This window comes from Heloderma suspectum, chromosome 5, assembly GCF_057233095.1.
Source record: "Heloderma suspectum isolate Gila_16-S chromosome 5, 16-S_ref, whole genome shotgun sequence".
In the NCBI taxonomy this organism is placed as follows: Eukaryota; Metazoa; Chordata; class Lepidosauria; order Squamata; family Helodermatidae; genus Heloderma; species Heloderma suspectum.
In genome coordinates, this window is record NC_139462.1 from 159,619,958 (window position 1) to 159,644,399 (window position 24,442).

General features: G+C 42.0%; 1 protein-coding gene across 29 annotated transcripts in view; it reads left to right on the plus strand.

Moving 5' to 3' along the window:
• CLASP2 (cytoplasmic linker associated protein 2) overlaps positions 1–24,442 on the plus strand; it is a 185,015-nt gene that overhangs the window by 96,745 nt on the left and 63,828 nt on the right. For 20 of the 29 annotated variants that reach the window (XM_084857987.1, XM_084857997.1, XM_084857994.1 and 17 more), the window contains 7 exons: positions 700–770; positions 7,388–7,447; positions 16,698–16,775; positions 17,061–17,228; positions 17,687–17,742; positions 17,960–18,130; positions 21,838–21,861. In XM_084857987.1, coding sequence (XP_084714113.1) covers positions 700–770; positions 7,388–7,447; positions 16,698–16,775; positions 17,061–17,228; positions 17,687–17,742; positions 17,960–18,130; positions 21,838–21,861 — 628 coding nt within the window. The remainder of the gene's footprint in view (positions 1–699; positions 771–7,387; positions 7,448–16,697; positions 16,776–17,060; positions 17,229–17,686; positions 17,743–17,959; positions 18,131–21,837; positions 21,862–24,442) is intronic. The other 9 variants (XM_084857989.1, XM_084857993.1, XM_084858007.1 and 6 more) reach the window with 1 other exon arrangement.

Consider the following 24,442-nt stretch of genomic DNA (forward strand, 5'->3'; position numbering starts at 1 on the left):
GGAGGAATGAAGCCCCCAATGGGGCTGGTAAGTCAGTATGGCTTTAATATCTTCTTTGAAATCTTAAGATCTTAATTCCCTGCTTTAAGATCTTCAGAGGCCCTGTTCCAAATACCCCTGCCAAATGAAGGATAACCACTAGGGAAAAGGGTCTTTTTGGTGGTGGCATCCCAGTTAGGAACAGGCTTCCCAAAGAGGTTAGCCTAGTGCCAACTTTATGGTCTTTTTGGCTCCAGGTGAAGGCCTTTTTTCCCCTCGTCCAGGCCTTTTAGATAATTTAAGTTTATAATCTGGGCCTCTCGATTTAAAATCCATGTTTTAAGGTGAAATCCTATCCATATTTAGACAGAAAAAAATCATGCAATTCCCAGCATATCCCAGTCAGCATGGTTGGCTGGAGGGACGCTGGGAGTTGTAGGACTTTTTTCTAAATATGCATAGGATTGCACCCTTAATTGCATTTTTGTTTTAATAGTTTTTATTTTATTTTGTATTTTAATGTTGTATTTGTTTTGTGAGCCATCCATACAATTGTATTCTATAAACCTAGAAAATAAATAATACATCTAAACCTAATTTTTCTTTTGTGTGGATGTGAAGTTATACAGATAAATGTTAAACAGTTGTAACCATGTGCATCTACCAAATACCATAGTAATTTTATGAGTATTGGATTTTTAATATTTTTTTTCTTTTCAGCATACCCATGTGCCCAGACTTATACCTTTAATAACCAGCAACTGTACCTCAAAATCTGTTGCAGTCAGGAGGTAAGCATTTTATGAGTCTCAAGCTTTCAGTGTTATACTGATTAATTTTAGGAAAAGGTTTTAGGAAATGAATGGAATTTAACTTGAGAAGTGTGTATATCATTTAACTCTATGGCAGCGTTCCGACATCGCTTTAAGCCATGGTGGCTTATTTTTGAAACACAGTAGCTTATTTTTGAAATAGTCCATGATGCCCCTCCACAGCTACTGTGTGTAGTTCATAAAGCAACTGTGCCTAATCTGACCCATCCCCCCGCCCCCTGTGCAGTCCACCCACCCGAGCAATAGTGCTGTTTCACCCATTGACAAAGGAGCGAAAAGCCAGGGTGACTCACAAAAGAGTGAAAAGCCAGGGTGCACCAAAAAGACCTCCCCTGGTCAGGAGACACCTGATGCATCAAAACCCTGTGCAATCACTCACCAAGGAGTGAAAATCCCATGTGCACTAAAAAGAGGGTGGTGGCTATAAAACCTTGGAAATTTTCAGGATCAGGACAAAAGTTCATAGGAAGCCTCCCCTACTAGGAAGAGGAATGCACAATTCTGTTTTAGTATGAGAATGGGAACAGAAGTCACTCTTCAAGCAATGGGGGGGGGATGTGCAATTCCGCTATAGCGCTTTAGTGAAACTGAGAACACTGCTTCTTTTCCCAGTCTTGCCAAAGCGCTATAGCACTTCAGTGTTATAGCGGAATTGTGCATTCCCCCCCCCCCATTGTTTGCACAGTGGCTTCTGTTTCCATTATTACAATAGTGCTTTAGCTATACATGGGGTAATTGTGCAGGGTTTTGATGGTGGATTGGATGCCTCCTGATTAGGGGAGGCTGTTTGTGAAGTTTTGTCCCAATCCTGAAAACCTCCAAAGTTTTGTAGCTGCCGCCCCTTTTTTGGTGCACTGGGGATTTTTTCTTCTTGGTTTGTGATCGCTTATTTCTCTCCATAAACAGTGCTGATATAGACAATTTCAAGTTTTTCCATTATACAGAGAATGCCTGCAAGGAGCAGAGCAGCAACAGTCTGAATCTCTCTTGCTGCATAACTCTGTAGGCGACCAAAATAACCTACAGTACTTGACAGACAACACGATAACCCACAGTGGGTTAAATAACCCCTACTGCAGACTGTGGGTTATCAGAGTGGGTTATTTTGGCCAAATAAGCCACCGTGGGTTTAAAAATTCCTGACAGATGACACAATAACCCATGTTCGGTTAAATAAGCCATTGTGGCTTATTTAACCCATTGTTGGTTATCGTGTCATCTGAACCCAATCTATGTAGTGAAGACCTTGATTGGGTTCACACGTTGCAATAAGTCACAATGGTTTATTTTTCTGAATAAGCCATGGTGGTTTATCGTGTTGTCTGCATGTTGTTTTCCCATACCGTGATGGCTTATTTCCCCAAAATAAGCCACTCTGATAAGCCACAGTCTGCAGCAAGGTTTATTTAACCCACTGTGGCTTATCACGTCATCTGGCGCTTGCCATGGCTTATTCCAATCACCCACAGAGTCAGCTGGCAAGAGCAGCCAAAACGACTGCAGCTGCTCTGCTCCAGCCTGCAGAGCCCTTTTTCCGAGATCTGACAAGCAGCCCAGGGACAACTGCAGCCAAACAAGCCCAGCCTTCCCTGATACTATGCTACAGTTACAAAATGACATCTTTCCCTATATACAATGACAGACTCATGCTATTGTGCTACCCTGCTGTTGCGAAGTTACACGATGACAGGCTTCCCTGGCCACTACTTTGAAACTGTGCAACTTTGTAAATAGGGGAATAGGGAAATAACTGTTCCCTTTTCCATGAAGACGCGCAGTTCTGCAATTATCCACTACAGTATCCGGAGGCTCCCCATGAAGGCACCACACGTGCACAATTTTGTCCCATTCCAGCAAACTGTCAGGGAGTTATAGGTCCCAGCCCTTTTTTCCTTTTCTGGCCAGCCTTCCCAGATTGCATGAGCCCATGGCAGCGAAGTAACACAATGCCAGCCTTCCCTGATCACTATTGTGATAATGTGCATTTGCACATTTGTATAAAAGAAAAAGTAGAGGAAAAGATTCTGTGTTCACAACTCTGAAAATGTGCAAATTCAGAAATGTGAAAAGTGCAAAAGAAAAAGAAAAAAGAGGAACAGAGGGATAAAGAACAACTGAGGAAAAGGGGAAAATGGGGGACTAGAGGAAGAACATGCTCATTTTTCCATGAAAAAGCAAAATTGTGCTGTTACCCACTATAGCATTGCGAAGCTCCCCATGCGGGGTCCCCACCCATGGAATTTCGCCTCATTCCAGCAAACTGCCAAGGAATTATAGCTCCCACCTTCTCTTTCCTTTTCTGCGCACTTTTCCCCGAAGAAGCAAAATTGCACAGTTATCCAGTACAGTATTACGAGGCTCCCCATGAGGTGTCCCCACCTGTGCCATTTTGCCCCATTCTAGCAAACTGCCAAGGAGTTACAGCCCCCACTCCCTTTCTGGCCACTTCTCAGTGAAAAAGCAAAGTTGGGCGATACAGCACCAGCTGATTGCGCACAGTCCCCCTGCTGCGAGGTATCACATTTACAGCTCTCTGTGATAATACTGACACTGCTCACTTTTCTATGACAACTGCAATTCAAGGGAAGCTGAGATATCATCTGGCAGAGTGGGAGGACTAGAGAGCGAGGAGGGGCAAGGGCAGGGAAAATAAGCTACTCACAGTAGCTTATTTGGCTGATTGTGTGGGAGATAACAGTAGCTTATTTTCAGAACAAGCTACTGTGAGTAGCTTATTAAGCCACCATGGCTTAAAGAGATGTGCGAACTCAGCCCTCATATTACATAGCATCTCAATCCTACAATTAAGTTTTCAGTCCTGTCTGGGGGAAGTCCCATTGAACTCATTGGGACTTATTCCTGAGTACACGTGTATAGGATCGCACTGTAATACTTAAATGTTAAAGATAAATGACACCCCATCTGTGACTCTAGCAGAGACCTGATGGCTTGAATTTTTTTATTACATTAGATGTCCTTGCCATGTGTGTGTGGGTTTTTTTTTTAATATGTTGCATTTTATGTAAGTTGTATTCATCTTATGTTTTGTAAACCATCCTAAGAGCTTCTTAAAGCTATGCTGCTATGGTATAAATTTTGAAACAAAACTAGAAGGAAATCAAAGATCAGGAACAAACTTTGCTGATGTAGAACTCCATTGATGTCATTTATAATTGAATTCAACAAAAAATAATAACCTCAAGACATACTCTGATAATATCAAGAATTTATATTTTGATTAAAATTGAACAGGCTACCAAAAAGACAGCAGAGTGAAAACATCTTAATAGTGGCCAGCTTCACTGTTGATGTTCAAATCTGTGTGAATGCAAGTCAGTTGCCACATATTAAAGTTGGAATGAATGTATAATGTGCAAAATATGAACAGAATTAATACTGAAGTTTGTGAAGACAGATTGCTTAGAATGATTAATAAATGTAATGTAATAGCCAGCATATTGTGACAGAGAGTAGGCTTAACAATAGTTACTCCAACCTCATAGGAGCAATGAAAGGAGTGAAATAACACTAGAGTTATAGACATAGATGTGCAAACTGAGTCTTCCTTTCAGTGCTTATAAATTTAAAAAGTACTGTAGTTTTACCTGCCAGGCATGTAGACTGAGGAATAAATTCAGTCCCACTCAAGCTGAATTTAACATGTCCACAAAGCATTAAGTAATTGTTTTAAGAGCCCTCATGATGGAGAGAGGGCTTGTTTTTATTCCCCAGTGGTTGGAGGCAGAAGCAGGGCACTTATCTAGATGGGTCTGTTGGCCTGTTTGGATCAGGTGTGGGTTCCACACAGCCTTGCTCAACACTCTTTCTTACTGTCAGACAGTGGCATGGGACTTGGGGGTTAGCGTTTTCATGGGTAGACCGGAGAAAGATGTATTCCCTTTTGGTCTTCCATGGGTTAGTCAAGAGGGTTGAAGTCAGCACAAGCTTTGGAACCCATGCCTGCATTTCATGCATTGGGCTCCTTCTATGTGTGCCCTGGTCATCTCCAGTTCCTCACCATCACAGAGGCAAGGAAGGTTTGGGCACAACTGGGACTGACTCAAATTTGACCCTCACTCTCATGCGGACCTCATGCTTTAGAACAATCTCAATCTAGTTGTAGGAGGTAGACAAGTATGTTGGAGACATTGGCTTACCGTGGGCATTTTTTCGTTGAACCAGTTGATAGATGAGCACCAACATTTTGTAAATGTTGAGAATCTACCAATGATAGCTCCCCTCCCCATATAGCTAGGTGGCAGCTACTACAATTGCAACATGCTCTCAGAGCTAAATTTGGTCCTGCTGCCTTCTCAGCATCGGAATTCCCATCACCATGGACAGTCCTCCAGTCAGCGGTCTCCCTCCCTAAGCAAACACTAGTGGTATTTACCCAATTTAAAAAAACTCCAGAAGTTTAATCTTTCTCATATTAGGGAAGCGTGGAACACTGAACTTGGGCAAGAGTGCCAACTTTCAGAATCAGTTTGGCAGGCCCTAAGAGCACAAATTTTAAAAAGCACTCTAGCTCTGAAATTAAGATTAATCCAACAAAAGATTATTGTAAGAGCCTCCTGGACACCTGAACGACTGTACCAGAAGAATTTAAGTGACTCTCCCCTTTGTTGGAGATGTCAAAAAGGGAAAGGGACTCTAATGCACATGCTCTAGAGTTGTCCAGTGCTGGAACCATTTGGGGGGAATGTGAGTGAAATGATCAAATTCATGCTTCAGTTAGATTTTGACATACTAGACCATACAGTGGTATTAGGACTCAGGCCATCAATATGGAGGAGTGACACACCACTAATGGACTGGTTGTTAAGGGTGACATTAGTGGCTAAAAGATTGGTGCTCCATGTGTGGAAGGCGAAACACCCACCTAGGGTTGAAGCATGGTGTGTGAGGCCATGTCATCTTTGGCCTCCCATGAATTAATGTTGTTTAAACACTTGATGAAAGAGGACAGAGGCCTCCTGTTTTGGCAGCCATATGTGCCACAAACAACAAAATTAAACAACGTTTGATTAACCACTCTTATTAAGTTATTTTCCCCTTTTGCTTTCCTTTGAATGTTATTTTTTCTCTCTGGGGTTTTCTTTGTTTTTGTTTTTCCTGAGTTGGTCCTGAGGTGGGATCACTCAGGTGGTGAGTGTTACTGGAGGGTGGCAGGAGGGAGGGTTGGTAGGGGAAAGAAGGACTGTAAGAAGAAGAAAAAAAAGGAAATTCATGCAACAGTGTCCAGGATTTGTGAACGTTTATTCATATTTAATCAGTACAAAGACACGGACTAGTGGACACTGTTGATTTCTTGATGTATTGTTCTTTTGCTATATGAAACTGAAACTAATAAAGAATTATTAAGAAAAAAAGAGTGTTGAAGTCTGTGGGTATTCCTTGGACTGTTTTTCTGTCTTTTCTTCTATGAGCCTGTGTGTTTGCTGCACTCGGATTTGGTATGGACTTTAGTAGCTGGCAGTGGGGACAGGAAGGAATTTTTGTCTAAACAAGAGGAGTCCAGAATTTTTTATTTTCGCTATTGTCTCTCTGCTGAGTTTTTGTTACCTTGCTGTCATAATTAGCACTTTGTTTCAGACAAGGATGTGGCCATTGGTGTTTGGGCATCCTAAAATAACCTTTAAAAGGCCCAGGAGCTTTGGGCACCCAAGAGTCATTCACCAACTACAGTGTGTTTTGCAACATCCCCAGGCAGTTGGGCAAGTGGATAGAAATGCACCTCCATAGGGTCTCTGTCTGCCACCACTTGCCCCTCCCAAGTTTTCGAGCAGTTGACCTGGGATGGTACAGGTTGCCTCTCTGTAATGTAACGGGGCAGGTAAAGGCCTACACCCTTGCCCTCATACTCCAGGCCTCATTTATGATTCAGGAAGTTGTAGCTTCTTATTCCACCCAGCTCAGTGTGCACTCCCTCATTTTCCCACTCTCCCATTCCCATTGCAGTTACATGTATTTTATAACTTTAGCTAGTATGTGTCCGAAATGATTTGATTTTAAGAGCTCTTCTAATTGGCTGTTAATGGTACATCCAGAGGTATGCCCTGGCATCTTACAACAATAATCCTGTTATCTCAACTTTCTCATTTCTAGTTTTCATTTTTTAAAATTGAATTGAGATCATTCAGTTACATACCTGACATGTGTTTCCTAATGCATTAATAAGATACATAGGGTTGGATCCAGATTTAGTCAGAGGAGGACCATTGAAATCAGTGGGATTTAAAGTTAGTCATGACTTGAGTCCTGTTGATTTAATTGGATCTACTCTGGGTGTGACTAAATCGCCAATCCATAATAAATATACATTTTAAAATAATTAGCTTGGATCCAAAGAACTGCACAAATAGTCCCGCATGCCCAAGGTTGCTTCAGGCTTGTGTTTCTCAAATAGACCCTCCCCACAATTCATGGCAAGCTGCCTTTGAAACTGAGGAGGAGAGGGGGGTAAGCAAATTGTGATATGGCATGGGTGAATGTTCAAATGAACATGTCTTGAGCATGCTTAAAGTACCTCTTTGGAACTTGTCCAGATTTACTTTAGTACTTGTCTCTTCCAGGCGCTCTTTTGAATTTCTAGACCTGTTGTTGCAAGAGTGGCAAACTCATTCATTGGAAAGGTATGATTTTTGTCTATTTTTCCAGTACAGAGCAACAGTTAGTTAATTATGACATGGACTTTTGCTTTAATCTAACAAACAGAATTGCCCTTCAAGTTTTTTTTAACAGTTGGATCTACTTCTTGTTGGCTGATGTATTAATCTGGAGGCCTGATCTACTCAGGGCCCAGTCAAGATAGATTCTTTGGATTACCAAGATGAAACTACACTACTCGTGAAAGGAATGACAGTTTATTGACAGAAAATGGATTCAAAATAAATATGCAAAGAAAGCTCACACATCTCTTCAGCTGATGAAGCTGACATCTTCATCACAGCTGTGTATATGCCTGGGGCCCAATCAACAGCATACAAGACATCATTCCGAGTTCTCTAGGCTGGTTGTGCAAGTTTTCCCCCATGGAACGAGACCACATTGGTTAGGCCTCAGCCCAATCTTGTATACCCTTTTTTGATATTCCAGAACATTCACAAAGCATCCTAGGTGTCAAGGTGGAAACTGAGCCAATAGAGCCCCAGAGCAGTTCTGATTCTGAGGAGGAACAGCAATCTGTGGGGGAGGAGCTCGCTCATTTCTCACAAGCACAGCAGCTGGCAGAGATTCCTCCTGCCAGCATTCCTGGGATAGATAGTGACCCTGACAGTGAGAGAGCGCTGGACTGGGGCTTGCTGGACGCTCGGCGCAAACGCAGGGAGCGACAACAGATGGGGGGCGCCGAAAGGCGGCGTACTGATCATTTGGCGCGCAAACAACGGTCGCGTCCCGAGGACCCAAGGGAAAGAGGGAGGATCTCTCCCTAGCCCATAAGTTCAGGGTCTTCCCGTGGTTCTCCTTCAAACGGGGACTAACTGCCTTACCTGGAGCTTAGACTACTCAGCTATCTTTCCCCAATGCTGTTCCTTGCTTGGCGCTAGCAACTAGTATTCTGAAAGAGTCATAAAGGAATAAAGTCTTAGAAAGAATTCCTTGTCGTCTGTGTCCTGAGTTGGCTATTGGTGGGGACTGCAAGAGGCAGCTAGGGCACTCCTGACACTAGGTGGGGAAATAATTTATCTCCCCCTGTGATTAAGAGATCCCAACATTCCAATACGGGGCGGGGGTGGGGGTGGGGGGAGAAACCCTCTCCATCTCTTCAGTGAGATAGAAAAGTAAAGCAAACAGAGGAAATTAAGTAGCTGCATAACGGTTGACATGGGGATTACACCTTTATCAGCATCAGACAGCTAGCAGTTGTTAACTTGTGGATTGGTGCTTGCATAATACCAATTTCCTTGTGTGAAAAACCTACTAAAATCTGCCCAATATATCGTGGGCCTAGTTTAAGAAACAACCAAACTGCCCTTTTTTCAATACTTGACAGGCCTTTATACATTAATAAACAGCATATAGGATACTGTGTCAGTTCAGCACCTGTCTCCTTGCCTTTTGTCAAACTCACTACAGGTGATATGAGCCCTTTAAAAAAAGCCTAACATTGATGTAGAACAGAGACACAAACTAATGACTCAATACACACACACCTATGATTTTTTAAAAATGAGAGTCTAGTATTGAAAGTTTGGTCTTCGCTTCAGTTCAGATAGGGTTTTTCAATCCCACTGAACTGTACAGAGATCTATTCTTTGTGTAGGTAGTATTGGGGTCTCTTCAAAGGCAAGCGTGTGGAGGTATGTATCCAGTCTGCTGTGTTCTTAATTCTGGGGCTTTAGTCACAATATAATCTGCTTTCTGGACAGAAGCACTGATTTTATTTCAACTGTGTGTCACAGTTACTATACTGTCAACTTGGTTCTTACAATGGGCAGAGCAAACTTAAGATGGTGTTGGGAGATTCTGTGGCAGAGGAACCAACAATTTCCTAAACCTGGCTAGCTTCCTGTACCCAGGATGGAAGGTGGGGACAGTGTTTACTGCTTCCTTTCCCTTCCATGTTTTTCTGGCTCTCCTATTGACATCAGTGGGAATGAAAATAGCTCCAGCAGCTCCAGGCTTGTATAGTTTGTGGGCCTGATTTGTGGCCGTGCTGGGGGAATGAGGGTGAGTTGGATCAAATGCCACCTCTGACACACCCACAGAATGCTCCCTTTGGGGTCCTGTTGCTGGTGGCAACACTGCTGGTTGTATATCTATGCCTCTGGGGCAAAAGTGCTGCTCCACGAGCAGATCAGCACTTCTACCGCATCCAACAGCCCATCAGTCAGCCTTTGGTCTGTTTTAGGATTCTTCTGATATTTTAATGCAATTACACTGCAGTATTGTATAGATTAAGTTCAATCTACTACACATTCTGCTAAGGAATGTTATGCCATTTCTATGTTCTTCTTTAATCAGCCATCAAATGAGATTCTAATTAATAATTTTGCATTATTCATGTCTGTGTCAAACCTTAGTGCATTGTATTTAAAAATGGCTGTTTCCTGTCAGACCCCTGATATTGTTATGGCATTGCCCTCCTAGAAGGACAACCTTAGCATTTAGAAAAGATGACATTCTCTGTTGGCGTGGGAAGTATCCAGAGCAGGCTTTATCTCATACTCCTTGCTCAAGAGCGGGGAAACATATGACCAGGTTTTTAATACTTCCTGGAGTAAGCCCCAACCCAGTTCCTTCTATGCATTGCTCAGGAGCCAAACGCACTTCTTTTTTCTCCCCCCAAATCTCACTTTATTCTGCCTGTCCTTCTGACTTCGTTTTCCCTTTCTGAGCATATTTTTCTTTTCTTTTTTAAAAGCAATTATGCTTTCATTTCTTTCTCTCATCTGTGTTCTTATGGCACCAACAAGGAAGTAGTCCCAAAAGAAGCCTGCAAAAAAGGGAGCAAAGCCAGAATTACCACTCCTCCCTGATCTGCCAAAACCCCAAGGGAGCTCCTCATGCAAGCAGTTCCTTTGCACTGCAGCAAAACATGGTGAAACAGACTGAATCCACACCTTTGCTTGCCTTAGCAGCAAATTCCAGACCCAGATCCATTGGCTTACAAAAAGCTTCTCCAACACATCCATGTCTTTGACCTCCCACATAGTAGAGCGGAGTGACATCCGCTGTGGCAGCACTCAGACTTTCCAACAGCTGAAGCATCTTGGCCATTTTTCAGACCAGTACAAGGCAAACTAAAAGCATTCCTCTCAAAGGCCTCTAGATGGGGGGCCTTCATATGGGGGAGAGAGCATTTTATGTGACTCCAGTAGCTTCTAAAAGGCAGCAGGGATTTTTTCTTTAAACTGTGGCTAGGACGAAAGAAGTCATGAATATGAATTATCTTTCTGACCCAAAAGCATAACAGCAGAGCGAGAAAGAGCATCCGTAAAAGGGGCAGGCACTCTTCTCCCTATTCCTCCTCTGAGTCTCCCCATCTGAAGGGGAAAAAAAGTCGAAGGCTGGGCTCCAGCATAAATATTCCAAGGATCTCCTCACCCATTCTTCAGAGGGATCTGGCAGAGAATCCTCTGATCCACATGATTTGGTATCAGACAGAGACCACCATAACGATCCTGGAGACCCCATGATCTGCTACTTTCCAACCCAGTATAAGATTTATCTCTTAAATCTAACAGTGCATTCCACTACAATAAAAATGTTTCCCCTTTCCATCAAGTAAAGCGAAAGGAGAATAGTCAGAGGGTTCTCTCTCCGCAGAATCCAGTCTTCCAGACTTTTTCATAGTGATGATTTTGTATCTCTCTCCAAAGGTATCTTGCCCCAGAAGCAGCTCCAGTGTAGTCTACAAGGGCTTTTGTTTTTCCTGAGTCCAGAGCACCTCAGTGTGCTGTGCCATTCCCTCTTCCTTTTAATTAGGCAATGAAATCAGAATGGGCAATTCAACTAAGTAGTAAGAAAGCAAACAACATAGCTCACAAGTATTGCACTCTTAACACAGTCTGCTGTGGGCCATCTTAAGGTTCCTTTAGTACAGGGTTGGAGCCCTGTGGTCTTCCAGATGTTAGACTACAACTCCCATCATCTCTGACTATTTCCCATGTTGGTTGGGGCTGATATGAATGGGAGTTCAACAACATCTCAATGGCTTCAGGTTCCACATCTCTGCTTTAGTAGTTGCCGGAGTACCAGCCTTATTTTAACGCTCCATTGTCCCAGCCTGAGATTCTGGAGAAAAGCAACTGGCTATGACTTTACAGAGGTCCATGAGGCTACGGCCCTGGCTATCAGAGCCAACTCAGCTTCCTCCTTTTTTTCCAGGGTCTCAATGCTGTGGCTTGAGGATCTTCAGCACTCCAACCTGACTCAACCAAAATACGCAGAGCCCTGCTAAAATCTGAGAGCTTCTGCTTTCATCACAGATGCCGTATTGGACATTACTCAGTTCTCAGCAATAGCTATGGCTGCCGATTTGTTATTGCTCTATTTGTCGTAAGCATTAGAACATAGATATAGCCTCCGGGCCCAACCAGAAATAATTTCCTTTCAAGGGATCCCATCTCTTTAGAGATGCTGCACTTAAGGACATACTAGTGGAGTGAAAGGACAGGCACCACTCTCCCAAAGGAGCGACAAATGGAAGCAACCTGGACATGCTTTAAAAAAAATTTGTCCTCAGAGGGCCTCTTTTCATCCCAAATAAACAAATGTTACTAGTCAAGGTCAAAATTTCCTACCAGAATTCCAACTCAACTCTCAGGCAGACATGGCCCCTCCCACACTCCCAGGGGAAGATGCTTGCAGTTCTGACACCAAAAATTCCCCATTATTAAGGAGACTCCTGCTCTTCCTGCTTGTCTGAGAGGCTTCCACATCAGATCAGTGGGTCATCAGGACGATAAAGGAGGGAGAATTCTAAAGGGTACCAAACAGATTCCTATAATCACTGGTGTACAGAGTCCCCAAAAAGCAAAAGATCATCAGGAAGAGACAGTATCACACCTTCTAGGAATTGGAGCAGTAGAACCCATCCCTCCCAGAGGAAGATTCTCAGGAATCTACTACATCTTGTTCATAGTTCCCCAAAGAAGTGGAGACTGGAGGGCTATCTCTCTTGGGCTAAAGTCACCCTTCTCTTCACCACTGTGCACCACATCATAGATATTCAGTACTATGACAGAAATGGCTTAGTTTCCAGGATCTTAGTTCATCGGAATGGAGCCTCAGCCTGAATACACTTTAGGTCAGTGTTAACCTTTTTGCCTCCCCCATAAATGACAACACCCAAGGTTCCATACCAGATTTCCATGCCCTAATGGCAATTTGGCACCTCTGTCTTCACTATATCTTCCCTCCTACCTCTCTCTCAGCAGAGGTGTTGTGAAAGAGCCAAAGGCAACATGTATCAGCTGTCCTTATATCTTCATTCTGGCCAAAAAAAAACCCTGGTTCTCAGATATAGTCCAGTTAACAGTAACATAGCTATGGTTCCTCCCCAACAGAAGGGACTTACTGACACAAAGACCAATCTGTTACCCAAAGCCATAATGGTTGTGCTAGCCACCTGGAAATTGAATGGAGGAACTACTTGAAATGTCAGTATTCAACAGAGGTAGTAAACACCCTTCTCTCCTCCAGAAAACAATCCACTGTATGCATCCATGAAGCCACCTGGAAAGGCATCATTAGGTAGTGTAAAAGAAAGATCAACCACAGAAAAACAGGCCTAAAAGAACTACTAGCCTTCCCATAGTTAGGCCTACGACTGGGGCTAAAGTGTAACACCCTAAGGAGATAGGCCTCAGCCCTTTCATCAGCACTTTCCAAACCAAGAGCTGGGGCCCTGAATGCACATGCATATGTCTGGATATTCCTCTGTAGAACATTACAAATCAACCCCCCCACCCCCAAACGGCTTGCAGGTTCGCCTCTGGAAAACTAAACACAGTTCTTCAAGCTCTAACTCTTCTTTTCAGCTGCTAGAATTGGTGTTGAAACTCCTTATCCTTCAAAGTAGTCTTCCTCCTTTCAATAACATGAGCTTGCAAGGTATCAGAGATCAGTGCTGTCTCTGTCAAGGACTATCACGCATTTTCCACAAGGACAGAGTCAGATCAGATCCCTCCTTCCCAAAGGTTAACCATTTATTCCACAGATCTCAGTTACTCATCCTTTTTTCTTTCTGTCCCAAATGGTACCGAGCACACATGGCACAAAATGGATGTGCGTAGAACTCTCCATTCAATGTGCTGCTACATTTAGACAATCAGTTAATCTCTTTCATCTTGCCTCCATGAGGAAAAAAGTATCCACTTCCATCATAGTTCAGTTGATCAAGGCTTGTATTGCCCTAGCATATGAAACACAGCACATTCCTGTCTTTCTCAAAATCATGGCACATTCCATCAGGGCTGCAGCCCCCTCAGTGACCCTGTCAGCAGGCATCCTGATCTCAGAGATCTGCCAGATTTCCACCTGATATTTGGCAAATATATTCACAAGACACTGCAAACTAGACTCCTCCACCAACTAAGGCAGCTTTTGGGAGAAGAGTGTTGCAAAACATATACCTGGTTTACACGTAACAGGCAATCGTGGGTTAATTAATCCGTGAATAGGCGATATCGAGCAGGCCTCTGGTGTGCTTGTCACTTCCGCTTTCAGTTAACAAACTACTATCACCCTCTTTGTAGGTTGTTAGTGTAATATCTGAATCCAGACACCCTGGGTTGTTTAGGGGTTAAACAACCATGAATTAACCCAACAATAACTCATAGGTTTACTGAGGATCATTTAACTCCTCAGTCAGTCCTGGTTATCAGACAGAAATTGCTTTGGTTACCTTGGTGGATGATCTACACCAGGAACTAGATGGAGGGAGTGTATCCCTGTTGGTTCTGCTGGACCTTATCGACCATGATACCCTTCGGGGGTGTCTGCTTGAGATGGGACAGGGAGGCACTGTTATACTGTGGCTCCAGTCTTTCTTGGAGCGGCAATCTCAGAAGGTGGTGCTGGGGAATTCCTGTTCGACACTGTGGCCATTAGCTTGTGGTGTCCCTCAGGGTTTCATCTTCTCCCCCATGTTATTTAACATACACGTGAAACCACTGGGAGAGGTCATCCAGAGTTTTGGGGTTCAGTGATACCAGTATACTGATGGCACCCAACTCCCTCTCTCCTTTCCATCCCAATTCACGGAAGCTGTTCTAGTTCTAAACCAGTGTCCAATGTTGGTAATGCACTAGACAAGGGCAAATAAATTGAAGCTTAATCCAAACAACACAGAGGTGCTCCTGATTAGTCAAAAGGCACATCAGGGGATAGTGGTTCAACCTCTGCAGGATGGGATTACACTCCAGCTGAATACTCAAGCTTACAGCTTGGTGTACTCCTGGACTTCATCTTGAACCTGGATGCCCAGGTTTCTCAATGGCCAGGAGTGCGTTTGCACAGCTGAGGCTACTACACCAACTGTGCCCTTTGCTATAGATGCCTGATCTGGCCACAGTCACATATGCCTTAGTTACATCTTGTTTGGACTGTTTTAGCGTGTTCTATGTGGGGCTGCCTTTGAAAATTGTTCAGATACTTCAGCTGGTACAGAATGTTGCAGCCAGGCTATTGACCAGGGCCAGTTACAGGAAGCACGTGACGCCCTTGTTACAACAGCTTCACTAGCAACCAGTCTGTTTCTGATCAGAATTCAAAATGCTGGTTATAACCTATAAAGTCCTATATAGCTTGGGACCACGCTATCTGAAAGACCGGCTTCTCCAGCATGAGCCTGCCTGGGTCTTAAGAACTTCAAGAGAGGCCTTTCTTTCAAGACCATCTTCAGAGGCATGTTTGATGGCAATGCGAAAGAGGGCTTTCTCAGTGGTTACTCCCAGGCTATGGAATTCTCTGCCTAGAGAGGCTCTGTTCGCTCCTTCTTTGCTGTCCTGCCAGCAGACAAAGACCTTTTTATTCAAGCAGGCCTTTAGTGGGTCTGTTGGGTTGGATGCAGTTTTTATTCTGTTGTTATGTTTTTAATTGTGTTTTAATGCATTTATTTTTATTATTGTTTTAATCAAGTTGTATTTGTGATTATAAGCTGTCTTGAATGCCATTTTTTCTTGGTAAAAAGGTGGCGTTCAAATCAAATGAATAACCCAGAGTGTTCAGGTTCAGATATTTATTACACTAACAACCTAAGAACGGGAGATCGTAGGTTGTTAATTGAAAGTGACAAGTGCACTGTAGGCAGCTCACTAACTCCTCGTGCCCGACAACCCATGAGTTAAATGACCCAGTGGTTGTTGTTATGTGCAAACTGGGTCATACTCTCTCAGTCATAAAACAGCCGCTCAACCCACCTAGAATATCACACTGCTTTTTCACATCCCATTCTGGATGCCTGCCGCACCCACAGAAAAAGGAATGTTTGTACTTGCTGTGCAAGTTTCTTCTAGTTAGTATGCAGAGGTATCCAGACCCTACTCTTCTTGTCATTCAGTAGCTCTTGGCTTCACATAAACCTCCTTCATGAATTGCACACAGAATTCCAGCACAGAGGATCCAAAAAACACCTATCACTTCCTAAAGAGTCCATCCTCTTTCCTCTTCTTATCTTAACTTTTCCAGATAGTTATGAAATTAATTTCTTCTACCTGTGTTGCCCTGGCCATGGGCACTGAACTCTTAGGTTAGAGGTGCCAAGATAGTGATAAATCAGATTCAAAGGTTTACTTACAAGGAGACTTTATTGGGTAACTTACAGCACACAGGCATACCCAATGGTTGGATCAGACAGCTTCTCTGAATCATGAGCCATCAAATGGGTTTTATACAATACATGTTAGCAGTATAACAGCAGCAAGTACCCCCTAGTGTTCATTCCCAGCATAAACTAACAGCACTTGGTTCTCAGCTCAGCCACCTGTAAACAAACTTTGCTTTCCAGGCAGAGTGCTTGATAACACTCTCACTGATTAGGATGGAATGTGCTAGGCCGCACTGTCGGCCCTTTGAATCATCTTCACATGCTCAGAGGCTTACTAGCAAGGGACTTGCAACAATAATGAACTTAGGCAAGCATTATGGAACTCTAGGCCCCTTTAACACCACAAATGACTTGGCTATCTCCTGGGGCCAATACACTACCATAAGCTTGTTCTCAGTTCAGAACTCGGGATGGGCTTACTCTAAAAGGCCAGTCACATGATACCTTGCCTCTTAAGCAAGTAAGAGAAGATAAAGCCAGACTGGATATTTCTACACAACAACCAGAAGAAACTTTCACAGGAAGTACCAACATTCCAGTCAGGAAGCCAAATTTATCATAATATGTATATTTTATATGTGATACTAGACTTGTGTTTTCCCGTACAGGCATGCAGCTGTCTTGGTTGAAACTATCAAAAAGGGCATTCATGATGCTGATGCTGAGGCAAGAGTGGAGGCAAGGAAGTAAGATTGAAAGATAATTTAACTACTCTTGAAAGTGTTGATGCCTTTTAACAGGAGAAGAAAAATGTATTCTAAGGGGACTACAATATTTCTCTATTCTAGATGTAATTGAGCTACACAGTTTTGGGATGGATGATGAACCTTTTCTCAACTAATCTTTTACATCAGAAATTAATTTCCTAGGTTGCCTTTTCATTAGTGTTGGTGGCTTATTGTTTGCTTGTTTTCAAATAATGCTTGGGTGACCATACTTCCCATAATAAATATTATATGATTTGTTTGCAGGACTTACCTAGGTCTAAGAAATCATTTTCCAGGTGAAGCAGAGGTGCTGTATAATAATCTTGAACCATCCTATCAAAGAAGTCTCCATACATACTTAAAGAATTCTGGTAGCATCGCATCACTTCCACAGTCAGACAGGTCATCCTCCAGCTCTCAGGAAAGCCTCAAGTAAGGGTCACCCTGATCCAGATAAGGAGATCTTCATGAAGAAGCATATTTCCACACATGTTCCATTTGCTGAATCAGGAACCATAGGCATGAATCAGATGCACACTTGAATGCAAATGTTGCCTATCCACATTGAATTACTTTAAATGGGATGCACATCCACATTCTGTGGATTTATATGTGATTGTACAGGTGACTAGGGAATGCTGAGAGTTGCAAGACTTTTTTTCTGTCTAAACATGCATAGGATTGTGCCCTTAATTGGTTTGATGAAACAGTGAGGTAGGACTGAATTACTCAGGAAAATGTATGGGCTGCTTCAAGACTTTAGAACTGTTGTATCATCGCCATAGTCAAATGATATTAGCAAAAGAGAAGGGGGAAGACAATGCCTCAGTTTATCGCAAAATGTATAATAACTTGCCTCGCTAAAACTGTTGATGTTGCCTTTGTTTCAGTCGTCCTTTCTCTTCAAAATGGTCCACATCCAGTTCAGCAAGTATGGCTGGCAGAGGTAATTCTTTGTTGTATGCAAAACCACCCAATGTACTAAACTAGATTTGATCTGGAAGTTCTAGAGAGGGCATCTTTCTTTTTTAAAGACCTTATCTGGATTAACGTCTTTGAGGGCTTCTTCATTTATAAGTGTAAGGAGACTGATTTATGCACTTAATGAGAAGGACAGTGCAATATATTCAATGTAATATTTGTAATATCACCTTTACTTTCAGTTGCAGGGGGTACCAAGACTGCTCCTAGCCCAGGAACGCTACAGAGGTCCCGCAGTGACATTGATGTTAATGCTGCTGCTGGTGCGAAGGCACGGCATGGTATTGGTCAGCCAGCAGGAGCTGGCCGCTTAGCAGCAGCTGGTCTACCTCCAGGATCATATGCTTCACTAGGTGAGGGAACCCTGTTTAATGATAAATGAAGCTACTTACTGGAATTCTCTCTGACTATTTAAATACATATTTCTCAGTGCACTTAGTGACGTTACACCAGTTTCTTGGACTGAGAGAGTGATGTTACCCAGTGGGTCATGATGACATTTGGTTAAACTGCTTTTTTGTACACTTCTCAGTGCTTTGTGTTTAGGTGAAAAGTTTGGTGTAAAAGATCTTTCTAGTATGAAGAACACTTAAGAGTCCTAAGCACATTTACTAGGGAACAAGTCAAGCTAGACTTAATTGGGACTTAATTCTGAGTAGACATGCTTAGGATTTCACTGTTTTGGTTTCCTTCAGCAGAGAGATGAACTATAGGTATCTCAGTTGTGGTGGGCTATCTTTTTCTCAGATTTTGAAGTAATAGGTCTGTTTCAGAAACCGTCCATTTGCAAGGTTAGTGGTGTACCCAATATATTCTGTGAGATTTCATATGAATATCTAATGTATATTATATAGGGATATTTTGGCTATGAACTGGTGCGATTTGCATACAGTATTTTGTGGTGTTCTCATCAGCCTTTTGCAGTCATTTCTTAATGTTATTTGTTGTCGTCATGTTCTCACCTGGGTGGCACCTAATGATTTGGAACAACTTGGGTGTTGAGTGGGAGTGGGCAAGTATTCCTGTTTTATGGTAATGACAGTGCAGCTTGCAGCAAGAATAAAAGCTCCCACTTGCCTATGGGACTCTCTTCTAAGATGCAGGGAAGTCAGTGTTAAGTCTTTTGCATAAGAACTGATTCCAAAGCCTTATCCCTCCTAATTGTAGTAATGGTTGTGAAAAGACGTAAAGAGTCATAGTAGATTAAAAACATCTGAGAAACGAATGTGTAAGAAACTGTTCAAATCCAAAATGATTCTGTCTTGGTTAAAAAGGAATGTTCTCTTCTTCTACTAAATAAATTGGGGAAATACTCTTGTATATCCATTTCTTTTGCTGAAAATGATTATCAGAAGGGCTGCATATTTCTTGGTATTGTATTGGGAACGCTGTGGCAGCAAATACACTGGAGAATGCAAATATTCACAGTTCTGTGCAAGAGAAAGGGAAGGAAAAGGATTTTGTGTCCTGCTGATACATCCTGAACTCCAGCTTTGTTAATTTACCACTCATTTGCTTCTGAGCAGGCACCTTAATATCATCCTTGGTAGCACTATCTACACTAAGGTTGGCAAAAGAAATGGCAAGGTAGGAGTAACTACTGCTATGTTAGACAGAATGCTCTGGTTTACACGATCATTGCAGCCCACCATGGCTTATTAGTCGTGGTGGGTTGCAGTGCCCACAGGCACCAAATTGCCAATCTAAGCCCCGCTGCTGTGGCTTCTCAGTAACAGTGGCTTGTTGGGATGGTTAACAAACCACCCCACAATCCTACAACAGGCAGTGGGTTCTGAGTGGTTTGTTAACCACCACAGGAATCCACCCTCGGTGGATTCGGACAACACGAGAAGCTGTGCCTGGTGCGGGTAATTATGCAGATCAGCTGGCATGCGACTGGCACGTGCAAGAACCACCCTGTGATCATGCAGACCAGGCCAGTGTGTTGCTCTGTCCCTTTTTGCTTTAAAGGTTGCTTTGAGAAATGCTACCATCACCATACTAATCAGTACCACTGTAGTTGTGGATAAGGTGTGCGTCTGTTCTGTGACATTTTAAAAAAGATTGTGTTAGCTTCAATGCCATCTTTATTGCAGCCTACACATGACACTCAGGCACAGTAATCCCAGCCCCATGGACACATCCCTGACACTTGATTAGCAGACCAGAATGCCCAGCTTAGCTTCTACCCCCACTGAGACACACTGGGCAAACTGCCTGAGTGCATCTGCATTGAATTCTGTATCTTCCAAGTCCTGATGTCCAGCCAAGGCTCAGCTAATCATTCCTGCTAACACCTCCTTACAGCACAGGTCACTTTTGTTGTACACTGTTAACACTGAATGTAAACACAGATTTATTTTTCCTACTTGCCCATTCAGTATTGTGGGCACTCACAAATATTGAAAGGCTGTACAACAGTGCTCAAAAGTGTAATTAATGGAGAAGAATATAAAGATGCATCATCCTGGTTCATAATGTAGAAAGGCTGCCAAATTGAACTTTTTATAACAGATACATTTGAGAGGACTGAGGTCAATGCAAGATGAGGGATTACATTGGGAAGGTGACCAGTGTATGCTGACTTGTCTCATGGTTGTTTGCCCTTGACGTCTTGCTTTAGTACTAGTAGGCAACATGCCTCATAATATGTAGGACTTCAGTTTACTAGTTACTGCTAGTCCTCTATTTCAGAGGTGGGTGGGCACAAGGTAAATCAGAATCTTCTGGTAAATCTCTGGTTTGTTTGCAGTAGATTGGCAAGGGTTTCTAACTCCTAATTATTTTACAATAGCACTAATGAAAAGGTTTCCCCACCCCTAAATTTGACAGTGAAGCCAAATGGAACTTGGAGGGAAACCAGTATGTACTCGGAAGCATCTTGTTTCTTAATTCTAACTGTACTTCTGTCCCCTAAATCACTATTTGCACTTGGCTCTGGCTGATTGACCTTGGGTTTTTAGTAAAAACAAAACAAACCCCCCCCTAAAATCCCGCAAGCCTGAAGTTTGCCCACTACGGTTCATCTGTTAGTAGGAAGGGGCCAGTCCTGTGCTAATCCGTATTAGTGTGTGTCTTTCTTACGAATTATTTACGGATGTAAGAATTCTTAAGATATCTCTGCTAGTTAATTTAATTCACTTCTGATTCTCCACATCTCTAAATTTCTGCCCTGTGTGCATTCCACTGTCTTTATTTTGTGGTGGTCAAAGATGTTGATAAAACATGGTATGTGGCCTCGCTAGTGTTGCCTTTATCTTCCAAGTCACTGCTGGTGATATTTCTGCCCCCTTTGCATAGTCAATCAGTTGCTAGGCAATGGAAAACATGGTAGATAGAAAATGGTGTGTTCAGCTTTCAGGAAGGGAATTTTCAAATGGCTCACTGTCGAGATTAGTGTTACCATTATACATTTATTTTAACTGAGTTTAGTGGTAGGTTTAATCCTGTATTCTGGTGATTATAGTAATAACCAAGAGTTGATGTTAATTTCTCCAACCACTCTTAACAGAATTGATCTTTTTTAAAAAAAAGGAGTTGCATACACTATTTTTCTTCTGCCATCTTTATTATGTTGGGATTTTCTTGATTCTTCAAGACTTCATGATCTCAACAGAATTGTTTATTTAGTTTGTACTATGCATTGAATTCAGGCTAAGATAGTCACATTTTAGTCCCATTGAATTATATGTGACAGGTTAGTCATGACTAACTTAAATTCCATTGATTTCGATTAAATGGATTAAACCCTATAAAAATAAGTTATGGCTCTCTGGCACTAAGTGCAAACTGTTGGCTTTCATGTGGCTTGTACAATGCCAGAGAACACTAATAAAACTCACAATTTTAACAAAGATGGTACTGATGGCGTATTATGACTTTGCATACATTAATATGAGAATTGCTGAAGTTAATGTATGCATGAATTCAATATACAAGTGTCTGCAGACTATTCATATTAATGTAGTTTCCTTAATGAATGTTGTATGGCTCTCTTGTCAATGCTGTTTGTCTAACGCACTAAGTTTTCCCTGTTTCTTTGCCTGCTCTTCCAACAAAGAGGATACTTCTGACAAGATAGATGGTAAGACCCTCTTTTGTCTGTCATTTTCTAAAACTACTAAACATGTGATTTCTGTTTACGTAACACATTTCATGTTTGTATTGTACACTCATCTAATTTGTGACTAATTGTATACATTTTCACTAACCCATTGCACATTAATATCAAAAGTCTGAAACTGACTGTCCACTTCTAATACAATATCAATATGACAGTTTTTGAAGAACCTAATCATAATACTTTAGCAACTGACAATCAAATGAACAATGAATATTCATTTTCTAAACCGTCTCATAAGAATAGCAGTAAAGTTAAATTTAAGTTTGCAATATTTTTTCTTCTCTGACAATCCTGTTTACTTTGCATTTCTGGGTAGCAATTTTAGGGAGCAGCAGCAGTTTGCATATGTTCATTGGGACTTATCTTCATGTGGTATCATCATCCTGCCCCGCCCCCCCAGCAGTTTGTTGTGCTATGTTAGAGGCCAATTTCTGAGGCAGGTCTTCGAAGCCCCATTGTGCACAACTCTTTTCAAATGGATCTCTAATTAATAAGTTGTCATGAGAGATTTTACACCATGCTTGGTTTATTGCATTCTCTTCTTTAAATGTCTTTTGGAGTTTAATTATTTTTAAGCTACCGTTCTAGCAATTTCAGAAAAACTATTGAACATTTTCTAGGGAAGCAAAACTTGAATAATTTCCCATTATATATTGCCTTTGAATTTTTAAAAATGCATGTCTATATTAGTACATCACAGAATGCCCAGTGCAGGAACAGAGTGCATTGAAGATTTCTAGATGCTTCTTCTTCAGTCTGGTATTCATAGTTCTTCTTAAAACAGATTTTTGATCAATGCATTAATAGACACAAACCCCCAATAAATAAACTAAAGAGTAGAAACCATAAGCACTGCCTACAGAGAGTATACTGTTTCCCAAACAGATGTGATAAGTTGATGATTTTGGCTTAAATTCTTCAAATATATATTCTGATTTCTCCTAAAATTTAACGTAATGGGGGATGCGTACCATTTACTTCACACTTTCTGTTTTTTTCCATTACTACTACCAAGAAGAGTCTTCACTTTTCAGTAATTTACAATGTTTCCACAATGATATTTACATGGCTCTTTCTTTTATCAATTTGTGTTGTGGCTCTATTCAGTGCACTAGGTTACAATACAATGCAGTTAGGGATGTTGACTATTATTATTACTATTACTATTATTGCCTTGCCAACTTAAGATGAGGAAACTGGCCATTAATGTGTATGCGTGTGTGTGTGTGTGCGTGTGTGTGTGTGTGTGGTAATATATAATAACTAGCATATAAACCAAGATACTTCCTACATACCTCTCTGTTTGTGTAACTCTGTATGGTACAGTATTAGATCATAGTTGAAAGCTAAAAGACCTGGATCGCAAATCCTAAACTTGCTATAACTCACTGGGATGGTCTTGAGGACATCAGTATTTGTCAGCCTTAGTTTTTCATTGTGTAAAATAGGAATAATAAGGGTTTCCATGACAGTTGAGACGTTTCTGCATATGCCAGCTCACATCTACTCTCATACAACAGGTATAGCAGTAACAGTAGTATAACTGGAGTCAAGCCAGTAGTATTTCAACCTCAGTTGGGTACTGTTGCTTGCACATTTGCCTTTCTTCCCTTATCTCGTATTGTTCACTGGGAGATAGCACTTTCCAGTTAATACAGCTGCACTTGCATCATCCTGTCAAACATTTCACAAACAAAAATTAGAACTTACTTGTAGCATCCCAATTTCAGTACCAAAGACCACTGCCTGACTCTGACTTCGCTATTGTACATTACTTACAGCTGTACTGCACTTACTGTATGCTGTATTTGTTGACTCTGCAATGACTTGTAACCTGCCAATTTGAAAGCCAAAAGTAGGCTTCTCTTCCCACCCCTTCTCTCAATGGGAGGTATCAAGCTGAATTAAGCTGGAAATAATGTTACCTTTATATCAGACCCTCCAGCTCTGAATGGCCTACACCTGAGTTATTTATAAGCCTAACGTAATTCTGACTAAAGATGTATCTAAATGTCAGACTGTGCAATGCGGGATGCCTTAGCATTTACATGCATATCAGACTGGAGACGAGATACATACATGGTATCAAAAACATCAAAATACAGCTAAGAAACAACATAAAACGTGTAAAATAGAAAGATCATAGAATCGTAGAATAGTAGGGTTGGAAGGGGCCTACAATCGAGTCCAACCCCCCGCTCAATGCAGGAATCCAAGTCAGAGCATCCCTGACAGATGGCTGTCCAGCCTCGTCTTGAACGCTTCCAGTGTGGGAGAGCCCACCATCTCCCTAGGTAATTGGTTCCATTGTCATATTGCTCTAACAGTCAGGAAGTTTTTCCTGATGTTCAGCCAGAATCTGGCTTCCTGTAACTTGAGCCCATTATTCCGTGTCCTGCACTCTGGGAGGATCGAGAAGAGATCCTGGCCTTCCTCTCTGTGACAACCTTTCAAGTACTTGAAGAGTGCTATCATATCTCCCCTCAGTCTTCTCTTCTCAAGGTTAAACATGCCTAGTTCTTTCAGTCTCTCTTCATAGGGC